We start from the raw sequence: 15,231 nt of genomic DNA, 5'->3' as shown, positions 1-15,231 counted from the left end.
TAAAAATTATTGATAAGAAATAATTAACCAGAAAATTTAGCTTATTCTCGAAACACCAATTTCAATTGAATTTTTCAAGTAATTAGATGACCAGCAAATCAGCAATTCAACATTGAAGATTTCTCAATCGTCGATAGATTACTTTTGGTCTTCGACCACGGGATAAAGTCAACAAGTTTGATTATTCTCCATGTCAGCATTTAATTTAGAACTTGGAACTAAGGAATCACCCCATTTATACGTTGAACACTATTAAAATTGGACAATAAGTCGATATTCTGCCTCAAGTTATTCATTAATCACCCTACATTCAAAATGACCGAGATCTACATGCATGTTCAACTTGTTTGCAATCCGTTCCTATAGCAACCGGTAATGTGTTATAAGTTGACAAAAATGTAGTTATAAGCTGAAATAATTGGAATAAAAATGATAAAAATAGTGTAAAAATATAAATATGGCTTTAACCGTATTAGAAAAATATCTTCCAGTAGCTCCAGAAGACCTTACAGAAGAAGAAAAAGATAATTTATTCCCACTGATATGTTCTTTGGATATCTCACTCGATGTAGACACAGATAATTTCATAAAGCTATTCCAAATTGCTCAAGAAATATTACGCTTTAAAGGAGAACAAGTAAGAAATTACGCTTACTTACCTATTTCGCACTGGATATTGTCGTAATCACTACACCTGGTTACAGGTTGAATCGCTCGTCAATGAGTTGGATAATTTAGCTACGAAACTTGGCGAAGAAGAAGCTAAACGTAGTCAGAATTTTATTGAAATTGAAGATCTTCGGTCATCTTCAACCAGAACCGATAAAGATGGAACATCATCAGGTATGAAAATTCAACTTACCGGATCACACAAATGAGAAATAAACTCGACTTTCGGGTAACTTTTCAGATACTGACGACTATCAACGTAAACTGGTTAAAATGGAAATTCAAAACGATCGTCTTCTATCCGAATTACAAGAAAAAGAACAAGAATTGATGAATGAGAAAAAAGAAATCGAAAAAGTCAGCATTATTTATCTACGTATAAATGAGCTTTCTAATCGTAATACGATTTTTATTTTCATTTCAAGTTATCTATTCGAATCACGTCGTTGGAAGAAGAAAACCGGGTACTGAAAAGCGAACTCCAATCAACGCAGCAAGAATTAACGAGTAATGCTAGTGTAAGGATGATGACAGAAGAGCAAGAATATCCATCTACAGAAAAATATCAAGAGCTAATGGAACTGTTGCGACAGAAAAATAAACATATTACTCAACTTTTGAATGACATTGAAGTAAATTTAATTTCAATTGTCAATTAATTACTAAGTACATGTTGATAGTAGAATCATTTTTCAAAAATGAGAAATTTTGTAGGATATAGAAAGAGAAAACAACAGCTTGAGAGAGAAATTATCCATAGTTCGGGACGAATTAGCAGAAGGAGCTGAACAAATGTCTAAATTATCCATGGAACGAATCAGTCTGAGCACCAATGTTGATGAATTGAAAAGTATAAATTTCATCAAATTTGAGCGGAAAAATTTCACGGGTTTAATTTTTGAAACTCTCTTGCAGGCAAAGTTTTATTACTAGAACAAGAAAATTTAGGTTTAAGGAGTCAAATAAATGAATTAGTGGAAGAAAAAGAAACACGAAATAAGCAATTTGAAACCAACAATACGCATTATGAAACCAAACTTCAACAGCTGAAGGTTTCTATTATTTTTCATTTTTCTAAAATACTTTGTAATACACTATTTGATTAACGAATGTTACGTTCGTAATAGGAAATACTTCAAAAAAGAGACTCCGAGTTATCTTCGTTTAAATTACAACATAGCGTTAATAGTTCTTTCAACAGAAAATTAGATGACAGCGGACACCTGACGCAACTGAGTAATTTGAGCAAAGTAAGCATCTTTTTCAAAATACCTACTCTTTCAATTTCTGTCTAATTGGAATCTTTTTCAGACGTTGGCAGAACGAGAAAAACAAATCGTCGAGTTGCAGCAACAACTAAAACAGGCCACTGTCGATCTAAATGAAAGCACTCAATTACTCGAAGAGCAAAAGAAAATTCTCCAGTCGAAGTTGGTATTACTATTCGCAGTTAATTGAAACATTGAAATTTTCGATTCATTCAACACTTTTCTTATTTCAGATTTGATAAAAACCTTGAGTCAAACTTATTGAAACAATTGAAAAAGAAACTAGAGCAGGCTGAAAACAGAGTTGTAGTATTGGACTCGAAAGTTAAACATGCCGAGGAAGATTCGCTCAAAAAAGCTCAAGAAGTATGTTTTTTCAGCATAAATTCCGAGGAAATTATATAGGTACCTAGTAAAATCATTCTTTTATATAATTTTTAGGTTACAGAATTAATTATACAACTTCGTGAATACGAATCTGGAACATATGGTTTAGAAGACGCTATGGTTAGAATCAAAGAATTGCAGAAACAGAAACAAGTTCGAGACAATCAAATCGAGCAGCTGGTCCAAAACCTCAACCAGCTTCAAGATGAAGCCAATTTACTTGAACAAGAAAATCAAATTTTGAAGTAAATTAACTAATAATTCACGTTATATGTTTATTTTCCAAGTGCCTGGTACTATTTCAAACGTATTGATGTATTATAGAGATCGTGTGGGAATTTCTCACGATGAGCAAATTATCGCCGATGATTTCGCTCGTCGTAATCGAGATAGACGTAGTAAACTTTCAGAATTGACCGAACAGCTGGAAAAAACCAATGACGAATTATTATCGGTAAAATTAGATGTGAGTGTGTGATTATTCAAAATGAGAGAATGGAAGAAATATCCATTGATCAAGAATTGAAAATTGTATTAAAACATTTGTTGATAATTTCATATTCCAGAATAGAGAATTAAAGAAACAAATTACCTCCTTAATGACTGAATTAAACTTCTATCGTTTAAAGGAACCTGCTTCAATAGACACCCCAGATGCAGCTTTACCATCGGGAGAAAGTAAGTACCCTTTTCTCATTTCTTTTGAAAATGAACCTTTCTTTACAACTCAAAAAACCACCGTTTTCTAGGCATACTTCCGGAACCTTCAACCGCGCTCCAAATTCTACCATCTGAACCGGCCGCCGAAACCGGATTAGATGAGAAATTCCAAGAAATCGTTGACGAAAATGAAAGCTTACGAAAAGGTATGCATGAAATATTGGAAAGCATTCGAAATCACGACGGTATGTTGTTTTCGTCTTGGAGTATAATTTTTCAACTGCTTGTAATTTTTTGCGCCCTCCAAACTTAAAAATGGCTTTCACTGTGTTTTCTTTTCTTTTTAGAAAATAATTTGGCAAATTAAAAAGAATCTATGTATTAGGTATGTTTTTGATTGAAAAATTAAAACAAAAAACATCCCATTTTTCTCATCGAACACTCACCATTCTAATCGTCATGCTTTATATATTCGCTCGAAAATTCCATCTGTTGAATTGGAGGAAAAATTAATCGAGTGCTTACGACAGGTTCCAGTACGATTCAAATTGAATCAGAGACATTGGAGCAGTTACTAGAAGCGTTGGATTCGAGACATGTGAATGGCTGGTATCAACCTGGTATGCGACTGCAAGCTCATATCCATCAATTATACGGAGTGAATAAAACACTACGAGAAGAGCTGCATATTTGCAGGTGATGAATCAAAATAGAATTAAATTTTAGAAGGTAAAAAAGGCAATATCAAAATTATTTATTTTCAATACAATTTTCTTACTTTTTTCAGGTCTAGGGAGGATGATCTGCATTTACAATTACACGAAGCATTTAAAAAAATTGAACAATTGGAAGAAAGTGGTTCTCAAGTACGAACTATCACGTTCCCAGAACAGAGAATACCTTCACCTAAACTCAAGAAAGCCATAAGCTGCTCTGAATCACTGCTGAAATCGAGTCGTGAATTAGAAGCGGTACTTATCGAATTACTTTTGATGGATAGGTATTTGTATCAAACTGTTAATATTCCTTCTATCGTCTCATTCAGGAACTGGACCGCGAAAAAGAAACGTGTAAAAATTTACAAACTCGAGTGAATAATTTACAAAACTCTCTGGACAGTTTGCAACAACAGATGGAGAAAATCAACGAACAATATGACCTCGATAAAGAAAGTTGGTACCATGTAAAAGTATCCATGCAACAAGAAATCGACAATATCAAAAACAACGAAATGGTATTGCAATTAAAAGTAAGCGAATTTGAAAAAAGCTTGGAGATACTGAAAGAGGATCCAAACGAAATCAAAAAAGCTTACGTAGAAAATACATTCAGGTACCTACTTAATTTTTTTCGTAAATAACTATCTTCTCCATTCTCACCATACTAAAATATAATCCCGTCTTCGTAACTTTTCAGGATTTCTTCATTAAAAGTAGACTTGCAACAAGTGAATAGAAAGTACCAGGCGATGGCCGAAGTTGAAAATAAAACTCGTCAAGAAAAAAATAAAATATCCGAAGAGCTATACTTGATCAAACAATTGAAAAGTGAAGAAATATTACAGCTTACTAAAGAAAACGTAAGTTTATCGAATTTATTATTTTTCTTCGAATTTTTCAACATACCTACTTTCAAGAAACTTATTCATTTATACAGGATAGATTATCGAATGAATTAAACAGCCATATAAAGCAATTAGATCAATATGTCAACATATCAGAATACGAAAAAATCACCATAGATTTCAATCAACTGACGATCAAGCATCGTGAAACTTTACATAAACAGATTTTAATAGTAAGTGTTTCAAAAAATGCGAGGTGATCAATCTCAAGATGAAATTTAGCTCAAGTTTTTATCTCAAAAATTGTTTTTTACAGGGTTCTGATAAAGATAAATTAGTTACAAGGTTACAAAACGAAGTAGCCTCGCTCTCTTCGCAAAAATTAGAGCTAGAAGTTATACTAAAACAGACTTATGAAGAAAACCGTCACTTACGAAGTACTACATCCACCGTAGACGTTTCCGAACAGGTAACAGAGTAGCTATATTACATAGGTATGGTTGTTTAATAAATCGGAGTCATAGTAACCTGGAACCCCTTTCCAGTTAATCGCATTAACAAAACAGTTGGCATCGACAGAATTGGATATCATTACTAAAAGGCAATATTCTGATCACATGAGTCGCATGTACGAGTTGACCAAAGGTAATATACAACGCAGATGAGTCATTTTCCAGATTTTGTGATAATTTTTTTTTGGTCATTTTTCAGAACAATTGACTGAAACGGAGAACAGGTGTAAATTTTTAGAGGACCAACTATCGCAGGCCATCGAAAGTAATTCATTGTTGCAGAAGAATGAGGCGGAGCTACGCGAGAAAATTCTAAAGGTGCCCAGCAATGTCGAATTTGACGAGATAATGATGAAATTGAAAAATGCTGAAAGCAATATGGTAACGTTTGGATATTTGAATAACAATGGAGATCGCGTGTATAAAATATCAACTCGCTATTATTCGCAGAATACGTTATCGGCTCAGAAAAAAGAGCTCGAAGAAGTAGCCAATATAGCCCAAGATCAAGTTAAATCTTTAGAACAGTATAATAGGTGTCAAGATTTCGAGTACGATTCTTTACAAAGACGTATCCTTGAGTTACAATCTCTGAGCGACGAGAAGATGATAATAGGTAAATGAATTTTCCATCATTTTCAGCATAAAATTATAATGAAAAAATTATTTATCAAATTATTTTTTCAGATCGTCTTACGAAAGAACTTCTTCATTTGCGAGGCAATGGTATCGTTAATAATGATCAAATCGAAACGTATAAAGATAAAGTGATAAAATTGGAAGCTGAAATTCTCCAGACTAAGATGAAACTATCAGAATCAGAAAATGAATACCATCGTCTGAAAAAAGAAAGCAATAATAAAATTAGGTTTGGAAAAAAATCGCCACAGTTTTAAGATAGGCTTCGATAAATTACATTGTGAAGTTCATAATATTTTATTTCGGTTTTCCCAGATCCATGTATTCGATTATTTACGAGTTACAAAAACGATACTTGAATTCGTTTCCTTTGATCAAAGAAGAATTATGCTTCGAAAACATAATAAGATGCAAAGAAGAACAATTTGCGCTCACTTCGATAATACTCGACATGAAATTACCTACGGTATCAATTCTCGAAGAAACTGAAAGCGATGAAAGTCTCACCAAAAGTCCTAATTGGGAATATAAATCTAAATTTAAAATTCAAGTAAGTAAATCAAATAAAATTTCATGAAACTACATTCGAATTGATTTTAACCATTGATTTGCATTTTTGTAGGATATCAACATGCGCCTTATAAACGAAGGTCTGCAAAACAAAATACAAATATATGCTGAGCGGCTGGATAGGCAGGATAAGTTGATTTGTCGTTTAGAACAAGAGATGAATCATGCTGACGAACAATGTAGAGAATTTTTACTTTATTGGAGTCCGCATTCGAATATTAGACTTTCAACCGAAGTAATTAACCGTTAATTAGAACATACCTATAAGTTTTTTAGATCCGGTGTTATAACCATAGATCATCATAGATGAGATTCCGCTGACCTTTGGTGATCAGTCCTTTCAAAAAAGAACATCATTGATGCAAAACAAAACTCCTCTACAATCTCCTTATTTTACATCTCAATTTGTATACTAATCCCATTGCTTGTTGAAATGACTCATTTTTAAAGAATTCTGATTCGAATTTTTCATTAGCACGATGACAGTGTGAATAACAAATCCACCCAAACCTCAGAAACTATAGTTCAACCGCAAGAAAGCTACTCCGTTTATGATTCAGTAGATAAAATCAAACAGGTAAGTGAACATGCTTTGAAATTGAAATTTTGGTAATGTTTACTTAAATTCGTTTTCGATCCTCGACAGGCAAACGTCACAATAAGTGAATTGAACTCCAGACTCAAGTCAATGGATGATGATTTACGTAAAACACGCGATCAACTGGCCTCTTTAATGATGGAATTGAAAGAAAAGGAATCGATCATCAGTGTGAAAGAAAAAGAAATTTTGAGCTTGCAAAAAACAAACAACGAACGTGAAAATTTTGATGAACATGACAGCAGCGAAGCAGATGGAAACTCTATAAAGAAATTAGCTCTCAAAGTAGGTTTATAAAATGATGATAAAATGATTTATGGATTTCTTTTATAAAGGTGGGTTATTTATCAACAGACGACAGTCGATAGCTTACAAAATATAATCCATCAAAAAGAAGAAACTATTGAAAGGTTGCAAAGTTTACTGAAGAAGAATCGTGAAGAACATTATCAAAGTACTCTGGAGCTTCAGCGAGAACTAAAAGGTTTACAAGAATCGACCGGTTCCAAAGAGCAGTCCTATAGGTACCCAACCAAACTATAGTTCTAAAAAATTCATGATACCTATTTAAAAATCAGAAGTCTAAATGTAGTTTTTTTCCTACAGACTGAAGACAAAGTTAGATGCTGCTGAGAAGATCACCAATGATAAACGTTCATTTTTCGATTCCTATCTCACTAAAATTCATAAACTGGAGGATGATCTTAACGAAGCGAATGAAAAAATCGAGCAATTATCGAGTCAATTGGCAACAAGCAATCAGCAAGCTGAATTATGGAGTCTTACTGCAGAAGAAAGACTAAAAACTTTACAGAATATGAAACATGAGTAATTTTCTTTTTCGCTTATGTTTTATGATTCTAAAACAATTCATAAATTATACCTACGTACCTACGTCATTTTCTAGACTCGATGCTAAACATGTCGGTATTCCTGCATCAGCCAGTAGCGAATCTGGAAAAATATCATATTCGTCCCTATTGCAAATGGTTAAAGAAAAAACAGAGGAAATCGAACGTTTGAATCAAGCCGTCGAGGATTATAAAGTATTGAAATATTTTACTAATTTAGATTCTTCATTTTCTTCGGAGTTTTTCTGATTCTAATTTCGTCGCGTTTTTCAGAAACGATTAGGTTCAGGTGAAAAATTACCTGGCTATCGGGATCGTCTCAAAAACGAACTCGAAAGATATAAACGTAAAAGTGAACTATATGAACAAAAAGAAAAAGAAGATAAAGCCGAAATTCAACGTTTGAAAAATCAGTTAATTTCTAGGTAGGTATTTATCTCGAATACCAATTCTGTATTTTTTGAGATGAGAATAATTCCATAGTTCATATTTTTGACGCAGGCCACAAAGTTCACGTAAAAAAGAAATTCTCATTACTCCTAAAGAAGAGCAGCTCATGAAGAAAATCAAATTGCTCGAAGAACAATTGGATGATTTTGTCATGAGAGAAAAGAAATGGAAAGAAACCAGAAAGTCGAAGGTTATTTCAACATTAACATCTCATTTCTGTAAAAGATTGCGCGTTCAGATTAATGGAACTTATTTACTTTATTTTTTGTTGGAGTAGTGCGACGAAGAAGTAGAAAAATGGCAAAACAGGAAACGATATCAACAGAATTATGAGAAACTCCGTCAACAATTTAAAGATCAATCAGTTCATCTCGAGTCATTGAAAGTAAACAACGAAAGGCTCAAAGAGACTATTATTCGATTAGAAAAAGAACGATTTGCGTTGGAAAGTAAATTAAAATCAGCTAAAAGTAGGCGTTTTTTCATTATTTTGAAATAAGCGAGATATCGGTATCATTTTTGTATCCCTTTTTGATTTTTTTTTAAATCATCAGATCAAAGCTCAAATTTGCCATTGATAGAAGAACTGCAAAAAAATAACAGTAGGTTGGAAGAAGAACTCAGAATTTTACGTAAAACTTGTGAAATATCTGGGTCTGGATCGTTGACCGATGTCATCGAGGCACAAGATAGGAAAATAATGGCTTTAGAATTAGCTCAAAAGGTATTTTTAATAGACGGCTGAATTTTACCAGTAGGTATTTATGTGTTTTAAAACTAATCGCTAATTTTTTTTGAAGGGAGATTGCGCGCTGGCTGAAGAAATAGAACGGCTCAATGAACGCAAATCTCAATTACAGAAGTACAATATACATCTAGAAGAAGAAAACATGCGTTTGAAATTGGAAATTAAAGAATTTAAATCTAAATTACGTATTCCAGATGATACGTGAGTTTATAATCTATTTCATAATTTAATTACGCCTTTGAAAGCAATGTTTTGAAATGATCGTGTGCATTGAAAACAGAAATGAAGGAACTTCAAAAATGGCCCTTCGAAGTGATTCTAGATCTGGAGATGAAGATACTCAAAAAATATTAGACGTTGGTATTCGCTGTTATGTTGAAAAATCTTCATCGATTGAAATTAATCGTTAATCGTTCTATTATTTTTAGATGAAAGGAAATAAACGAAAAAATGGCGATTTAGAGAAGGCTGTCCTAGTGTTGAGAAGAGTCGTTGAAAAATTACAAGCCGAGAATAAAAGATTACATAACAGTAAAATTAACCAACTGCAAGATAGAGTATGTAGAATTCTCGATCTTTTTTTAATGGAATAGATCACGTAAGTAATTGATTTACATTTTATATGATTCCAGAACTACGTGGAAAAATTGCAAATGGAAGTGAATAATTTACAAGGAAATTATCTAGATGCTATTGAAAAAGCGTCGGTATTAGATAAAGAATTGCAAACAGCTAACGAAAGAATAGATTCATTACAGAAGTTGATTCAAAGGCTGCACAGTAATTATTTTCATATTCAAGTCAACTTTATTGGGTAGTATTTTAAAACCTCAGAATATTCATTATTATTGTTTCTTTCTTTTTCAAGACGGTGAAGAAATTGCATCGATGAAAGCTCAGCTGACACAGAAGAATCAGTTATTGACCAAAGTGAAGATTTTATTGGAGAAAGCTGCTGCGAGAGAGAAAGAATTGATTGACAAGGTTCAACTTTTCCAATTTTTTTAAAAATAGCTTTATTTTTCATTTCGTATTTAATGATACTCATTGTCTTGTATTTTTTTATTCTTCTAGGTGAACGATTTGCAAAGAATAAATCCGTCTTCCTTTAAATAATTCTTTCTTCTTCAATGAATCTTCTTATATACGTACATTATGTCAATTATTATATTAGTATCGTTGTTGTATTTTTTGATTGAAGTAATTAAAATACATATTTTTAATGTGGTTTGAAATTTTATCAAAAATCAATTTGTTTACTCTCTCTGATCTATTAATCGCTGGCTGTTGAATTCAATCAGTGCAAAATTTGCAGTATGATGCCAAAATATTGTAGATTTGTAGCAGCAAAAATAATAATTTCGAAAGGGTGAATTTTATCTTTTTTTTATCGATGTGAAATACAAAATTATTCGTTTTCAAAATTATTCCATACAATGAGTGACACGAGAAAGCTTTCAGTAAGTAAATTTGATGTCAGTTGAAATTTCAGTCCAGTTGATAACTTCTCTTCCTATCATCTAGGCGTACAACTATATTCGAGATTTCGAACTAGATAATTCAATTTTGGCCGACATTTCACAACGACTATTGAGCGATATTAATAAAGGTCTCTCCAGACATGGACATGAAAACTCCAGCGTTAAATGTTTTCAAACTTACGTACAAGATTTTCCAACGGGAGAAGGTAACCGTACAATTTGCTTATTTTTTCTAAAGAACCGAATAAAAATCAAACCTTGATGTTCGTAGAAACGGGACGTTACTTAGCATTAGACTTGGGAGGTACGAATTTCAGAGTATTAATGATTTCACTCGGAAATGCGAAGAAATTTCATATGGAGAAAAAAACCTACGAGTTTCCGAACGATTTAAAAAAAGGAACCGCAGAAAAAGTGAGTAAATTGAATATTTCAGCTAGGTAGCTAGGCTACCTACTTAGAAACACGAGTTGAATAACCATGAACTATGAAACGTTTCTTGAAGATGTTTGATTACGTTGCGGAATGTGTTAACGATTTTTTGAATCATCTAAGAACTAAAATGGAAGTCAACGAATTGTTTCCATTGGGTTTTACGTTCAGTTTTCCAGTTCAACAAATGGGATTAAATGTTGGTATCATGATGAAATGGACTAAAGGTTTCAACGTGTCAGGAGTTGTTGGTAAAGATGTTGTTCAACTTCTAAGAGAATCATTCCAGAGGAAAAAAGTGAGTAAAAATTTTGCTGCATTGATTTCACAAGTGAGGTCATTTTTTTGGTACAAATCAACATCATTCCTCAATAGATTCACGATCATTTAACTCCAGTTGCTATTTTAAACGATACCACAGGCACGCTCATGTCATGTGCTTGGAATAAACCAGATACTCGAGTAGGATTAATCGTTGGTGAGTAAGTGATGGAATAACATCTTGATATGTGTAGAAAGTAGTGCTATTCACCTTCTTTCTTAATAGGAACTGGTACTAATGCATGTTACACTGAAAAAATCGAAAACATCGAGTTTTTCGACGGTGATCCCGCAAAACCATACATGATAGTTAATACCGAATGGGGTAACTTTGGATCTGATGGACGATTAAATGACATTTTGACCGAATACGATAGGAATCTCGATAGTTATTCGTCTCACGTTAACGAACAAATGTAAGCTCCAGATGTACGTTATGCACCAGTCGAAACGGTCATCAAATGGACGATTTTATTTGTTCTTACAGTTACGAAAAATTAATATCAGGAAGATATTTAGGCGAATTGATGCGGTTAATTATAGTAAAAATGATCAACGATGAACATCTCTTTCAAGGAAAGTACGCCGAACAATTTTCAACCAGATTTTCTTTGAAAACTGAATTCTTATCGAAAATAGAAAGGTGTGTACTAAATTATCAGTACACCGAATTATAAGCAATGTAACGTATATTATTTTACGTATTTCAATCAGAGATTGTCCAGAAAAATATGGAGAAACTAAGAAACAACTGAAAGAAATTGGAGTAGAAAATTGCTGTTTAGAAGATTTAAAAAACCTCCGCGTAATCGCAGAAGCCCTCAGTACCCGATCAGCAGCTTTGGTGTCCGCTGGTGTCGCTACTATACTTAATAAAATGGCCGTAACGCCAGTAACAGTCGGCGTTGACGGGTCGCTTTATCGATATCATCCTAAATATAAAGAAATCATGCAGGAAAAAATTAGATGTTTGACAGATTCAAGGATAGAAGTAAGAGTTTGGTAATATTTTGACTGAAAATTAGCAAATGATGACTAAAATTTTGAAATCAGTTTCAGCTGATGCTTTCTGAAGATGGAAGTGGGCGAGGGGCTGCTCTAGTAGCAGCAGTACTAGTATGTAATCAAGCACCTCGGGACATCGATAATCAACTGTAACGATTACCAAAATTTTGAATACGTAACGTAAATTTTGTATCAAATCTCAAGTAAATTTTCATGCTGAAAGTTTTAACGCGAATTTCCAACTTACCGAACAAAAAACATCATAGCAAATAGACGAAAATTGCTTTAATCATAAATACAAACTTTTTTTTAGAATAAAACAACGTTCAATATCGAAATAGTTATGATTTTCTCGGTTTAGCTTGTCCTCCTTCACGGAAACCATTTCTATAAGGAATTGAAACAATCATTAGTTACTACCCTTCACTCATCCATATAGCAAAAGTAAAATTGCTTACCTGAAACGTCTTCGAACAATTTTCAAATGTCTCATCCGTCCGGTACCGGTGGTTTTCCTTCTTTGAGCTTTGATGCTCCAATTAACTGTAGAATTAAAAATGATCAACAATTACGTTCGTAATGAACAATTCAACTGTATATGAAAAATACTTACAATGTCTCAATTTTTTGCTTGGGTAACCACATTGCGCACATTGCGATTTTTGAATATGATACGAAGAACGACCACACCGTCTGCATAAGGTGTGAGTCTTATTACGACGTTTACCAAAACTACTGGTACCTTTCGTCTGAAAGAAACATCAGAATTAACATACTTCGCAACGAATACATAAATAATAATCAATGAAGAGAATTGGAAGGAAATGTTTGCTACATGCTCGAAAGGAAAGAGTCCACGAATACTCGTAGTGGTTCCAGCAAGCAGCAGTAGTTTGAAGTATTTTACATTTCAGAAAACGGTTCTAGGATGGAACAGGTTGCAGTATTATATTCTAATAACTCACCATTTTAATGTAAAATCTTCAATAAAAATGCCGAATGGTTTCCGAATGTCCGCTGTTATCAAAACTCGTCAGAAAGAATCGTGAATCTCAAAAGAGGAGAAAAGTATTTTAAAAATAATCCCTGTAGGTAGCGCTATCAGTCGCTTGTAGACTTTTCTGAATTTTGATTGGTATTGAACTATTTGTGACTGAAAATGGACCAATCAAATTCATTTGTGATAATAGATGCGTGCGAGCGGCCTCCCACAAAAAGAAACACTATTTTGAACAATTATCAGTCCCAAATTTATGATGAGAAATTAGCGAAAATTTCAGGGCATCAGGGCGAATGAAATCAAAATTTCTGCTTTGGTAGGAATAGAAATGTTTCTGCGACTTATGACAGAAAGCGATGCATGGTAATGGCAATTGTGATAAATTGATCCTCAACTCTTATTATCCATTGTGGTTTCGTGATCATAAAACCGAAAACGCGGTTCTGAACCCAGACGACGTGGTATCACCTGATTTTTTTCCACATCATTAAAATACTACTGCCTTTTTTTCAAAATAGCGCGCAGCAATAAAAAAAAAACAGATAAGGTTGTTGATGGTTGAGATTCTCAATTTTGCATGTTTGAGATTTTGAGAAAAATAATCTTAAATTCGTGTTACGCATAATTCTTTTTCGTTTCCAATAATTAATTAGTGAAAACAGTGAAAACTATGGCCGACGAAAGTGAACAATCTATTTCCGCTACCGTTAAAGAACCGGTTGATTTAATCAAACTGAGTTTAGATGAAAGAATATACGTGAAAATGAAAAACGATCGAGAGATAACCGGCAGACTGCATGCTTATGATCAACATTTAAATATGGTATTAGGAGATGTTGAAGAAACCATCACCACTGTGGAAATCGACGAAGAAACTTACGAAGAAGTGTACAAAACTACCAAACGTAATATTCCTATGTTATTTGTTCGAGGCGACGGAGTTATCTTAGTTTCCCCACCCCTGCGTACTACCGGTAGCATATAAAATCAAATTCATTTTATGCTAGAAAATAAAAACACATTTTTCGACAAAATCGTAATAATATTGCTGGATTTTGACATTTCTTTATGTGTATGTACAGGCATAAGTTGTTCCATTTTCATATATTTATGCGTGTATTGGCAATGTCGTGATCAATGTTTGGCATTTTTTTTCAGCAGAAAATGCACAACACTAATGTTTGTTCTAGATGAAAATGTCGAAATCGATTTTGTATAAAAATAAACATAAGTATATCGAAAAAATATAATTTTTTAAAACAATATACACAGTCTTTCAATGAATTAATAATTATGATACACACATGATAATCCAACTTGAACTTACTGTAAAAACAACGTAACAGTGAGGTGATGAATTTTAGTTACCTATTACCTTCTCCGTCCACTAGGCAAAGAAGTTCCAACCAGCCTTTTTGAAGGTACATACATATCTATAAATCTTTCATTAATGAGCAAATTCTTAAGAGAATGATTGGTAGGTAACTTCTCTTAAAAAAACAAAATTCATTCAACTTTCAACATATCATGTAAACGTAAATTTATGGATGCATTATGAAATTATCAATGCTTAACGTATGAAATAAATTCGGAAATGGACACTTGACTGATTGAATTGAATTCAGATTTTTTCCAAGCATTCTGGAAAGTCGTACAACGACAAATATAATACGCAGCATTTGGCACAGCCTATAACTCTTTGAATCACCTGAAATTTACATGGTACATATGACTGTACAAAAAGAGATGAAGATGAGAGAACAGATATTCAAGTTCAATATCGTCTGATGAGCTGAATAGGTGAATACATTATAATATTTATAATTATTTCGAAACTGGTCATCAATTTAATTTCACCAACGGCACAATATCTGGAGTGAGCGAATGCGAATAGAAATTTTCGTATCACCGGACACATCAAATATTCCATTATTCCAGCTGTTCCTTTTGATGACGATAGCAGGTTGTGTGATAATTCCGAGAATGAAAATTTACTTAATAGTCTCATTCTCATGTTTGATCAATAATTACAATTAAGGAGGAAACAGCAAAGGGCAAACCAAACGCAAAACTGAA

The 15,231-nt window shown here is 33.2% G+C and overlaps 4 protein-coding genes across 5 annotated transcripts; 3 read left to right on the top strand and 1 right to left on the bottom strand.

Moving 5' to 3' along the window:
- The first annotated feature begins 18 nt into the window (after positions 1-18).
- LOC135832962 (centrosomal protein of 290 kDa-like) lies at positions 19-10,142 on the top strand. 2 transcript variants are annotated; one of them, XM_065346526.1, is made up of 40 exons: positions 19-637; positions 705-843; positions 911-1,026; positions 1,095-1,301; positions 1,384-1,519; positions 1,585-1,721; positions 1,797-1,919; positions 1,981-2,099; positions 2,171-2,303; positions 2,379-2,569; positions 2,649-2,790; positions 2,891-3,002; positions 3,074-3,190; positions 3,515-3,680; positions 3,772-3,955; positions 4,030-4,316; positions 4,401-4,563; positions 4,641-4,781; positions 4,865-5,017; positions 5,094-5,193; positions 5,260-5,441; positions 5,511-5,676; positions 5,748-5,928; positions 6,015-6,249; positions 6,322-6,504; positions 6,745-6,846; positions 6,916-7,152; positions 7,222-7,391; positions 7,474-7,695; positions 7,775-7,913; positions 7,992-8,143; positions 8,220-8,358; positions 8,446-8,638; positions 8,723-8,892; positions 8,969-9,117; positions 9,197-9,272; positions 9,345-9,473; positions 9,549-9,696; positions 9,785-9,900; positions 9,991-10,142. In XM_065346526.1, the coding sequence occupies exons 1-40, from the start codon at positions 458-460 to the stop codon at positions 10,030-10,032; spliced, it is 6,177 nt and encodes a 2,058-aa protein (XP_065202598.1). In that variant the 5' UTR covers positions 19-457; the 3' UTR covers positions 10,033-10,142. The 2 variants fall into 2 exon arrangements, with proteins under 2 accessions (XP_065202598.1, XP_065202597.1); XM_065346525.1 differs by having other exon boundaries at positions 3,074-3,229.
- A 122-nt stretch (positions 10,143-10,264) lies between these two features.
- LOC135832971 (hexokinase type 2-like) lies at positions 10,265-12,493 on the top strand. The gene is made up of 9 exons (XM_065346541.1): positions 10,265-10,376; positions 10,441-10,603; positions 10,669-10,811; positions 10,903-11,127; positions 11,205-11,307; positions 11,377-11,566; positions 11,638-11,793; positions 11,865-12,141; positions 12,204-12,493. The coding sequence occupies exons 1-9, from the start codon at positions 10,353-10,355 to the stop codon at positions 12,306-12,308; spliced, it is 1,386 nt and encodes a 461-aa protein (XP_065202613.1). The 5' UTR covers positions 10,265-10,352; the 3' UTR covers positions 12,309-12,493.
- LOC135832980 (large ribosomal subunit protein eL37A) lies at positions 12,426-13,281 on the bottom strand. The gene is made up of 4 exons (XM_065346553.1): positions 13,121-13,281; positions 12,769-12,904; positions 12,614-12,698; positions 12,426-12,542 (listed from the first exon to the last, which is right to left on the bottom strand). Exons 1-4 carry the CDS (start codon positions 13,121-13,123, stop codon positions 12,497-12,499), a joined length of 270 nt encoding a protein of 89 aa, XP_065202625.1. The 5' UTR covers positions 13,124-13,281; the 3' UTR covers positions 12,426-12,496.
- A 374-nt stretch (positions 13,282-13,655) lies between these two features.
- Positions 13,656-14,420, top strand: LSm3 (U6 snRNA-associated Sm-like protein LSm3). The gene has a single exon (XM_065346552.1). It carries the CDS (start codon positions 13,826-13,828, stop codon positions 14,138-14,140), a length of 315 nt encoding a protein of 104 aa, XP_065202624.1. The 5' UTR covers positions 13,656-13,825; the 3' UTR covers positions 14,141-14,420.
- Positions 14,421-15,231: the final 811 nt, after the last annotated feature.

This window comes from Planococcus citri, chromosome 1 (assembly GCF_950023065.1).
Source record: "Planococcus citri chromosome 1, ihPlaCitr1.1, whole genome shotgun sequence".
NCBI lineage: Eukaryota > Metazoa > Arthropoda > Insecta > Hemiptera > Pseudococcidae > Planococcus > Planococcus citri.
The sequence above is the reverse complement of the archived record's forward strand: the minus strand, read 5'-3'. Positions and strand labels throughout refer to the sequence as shown.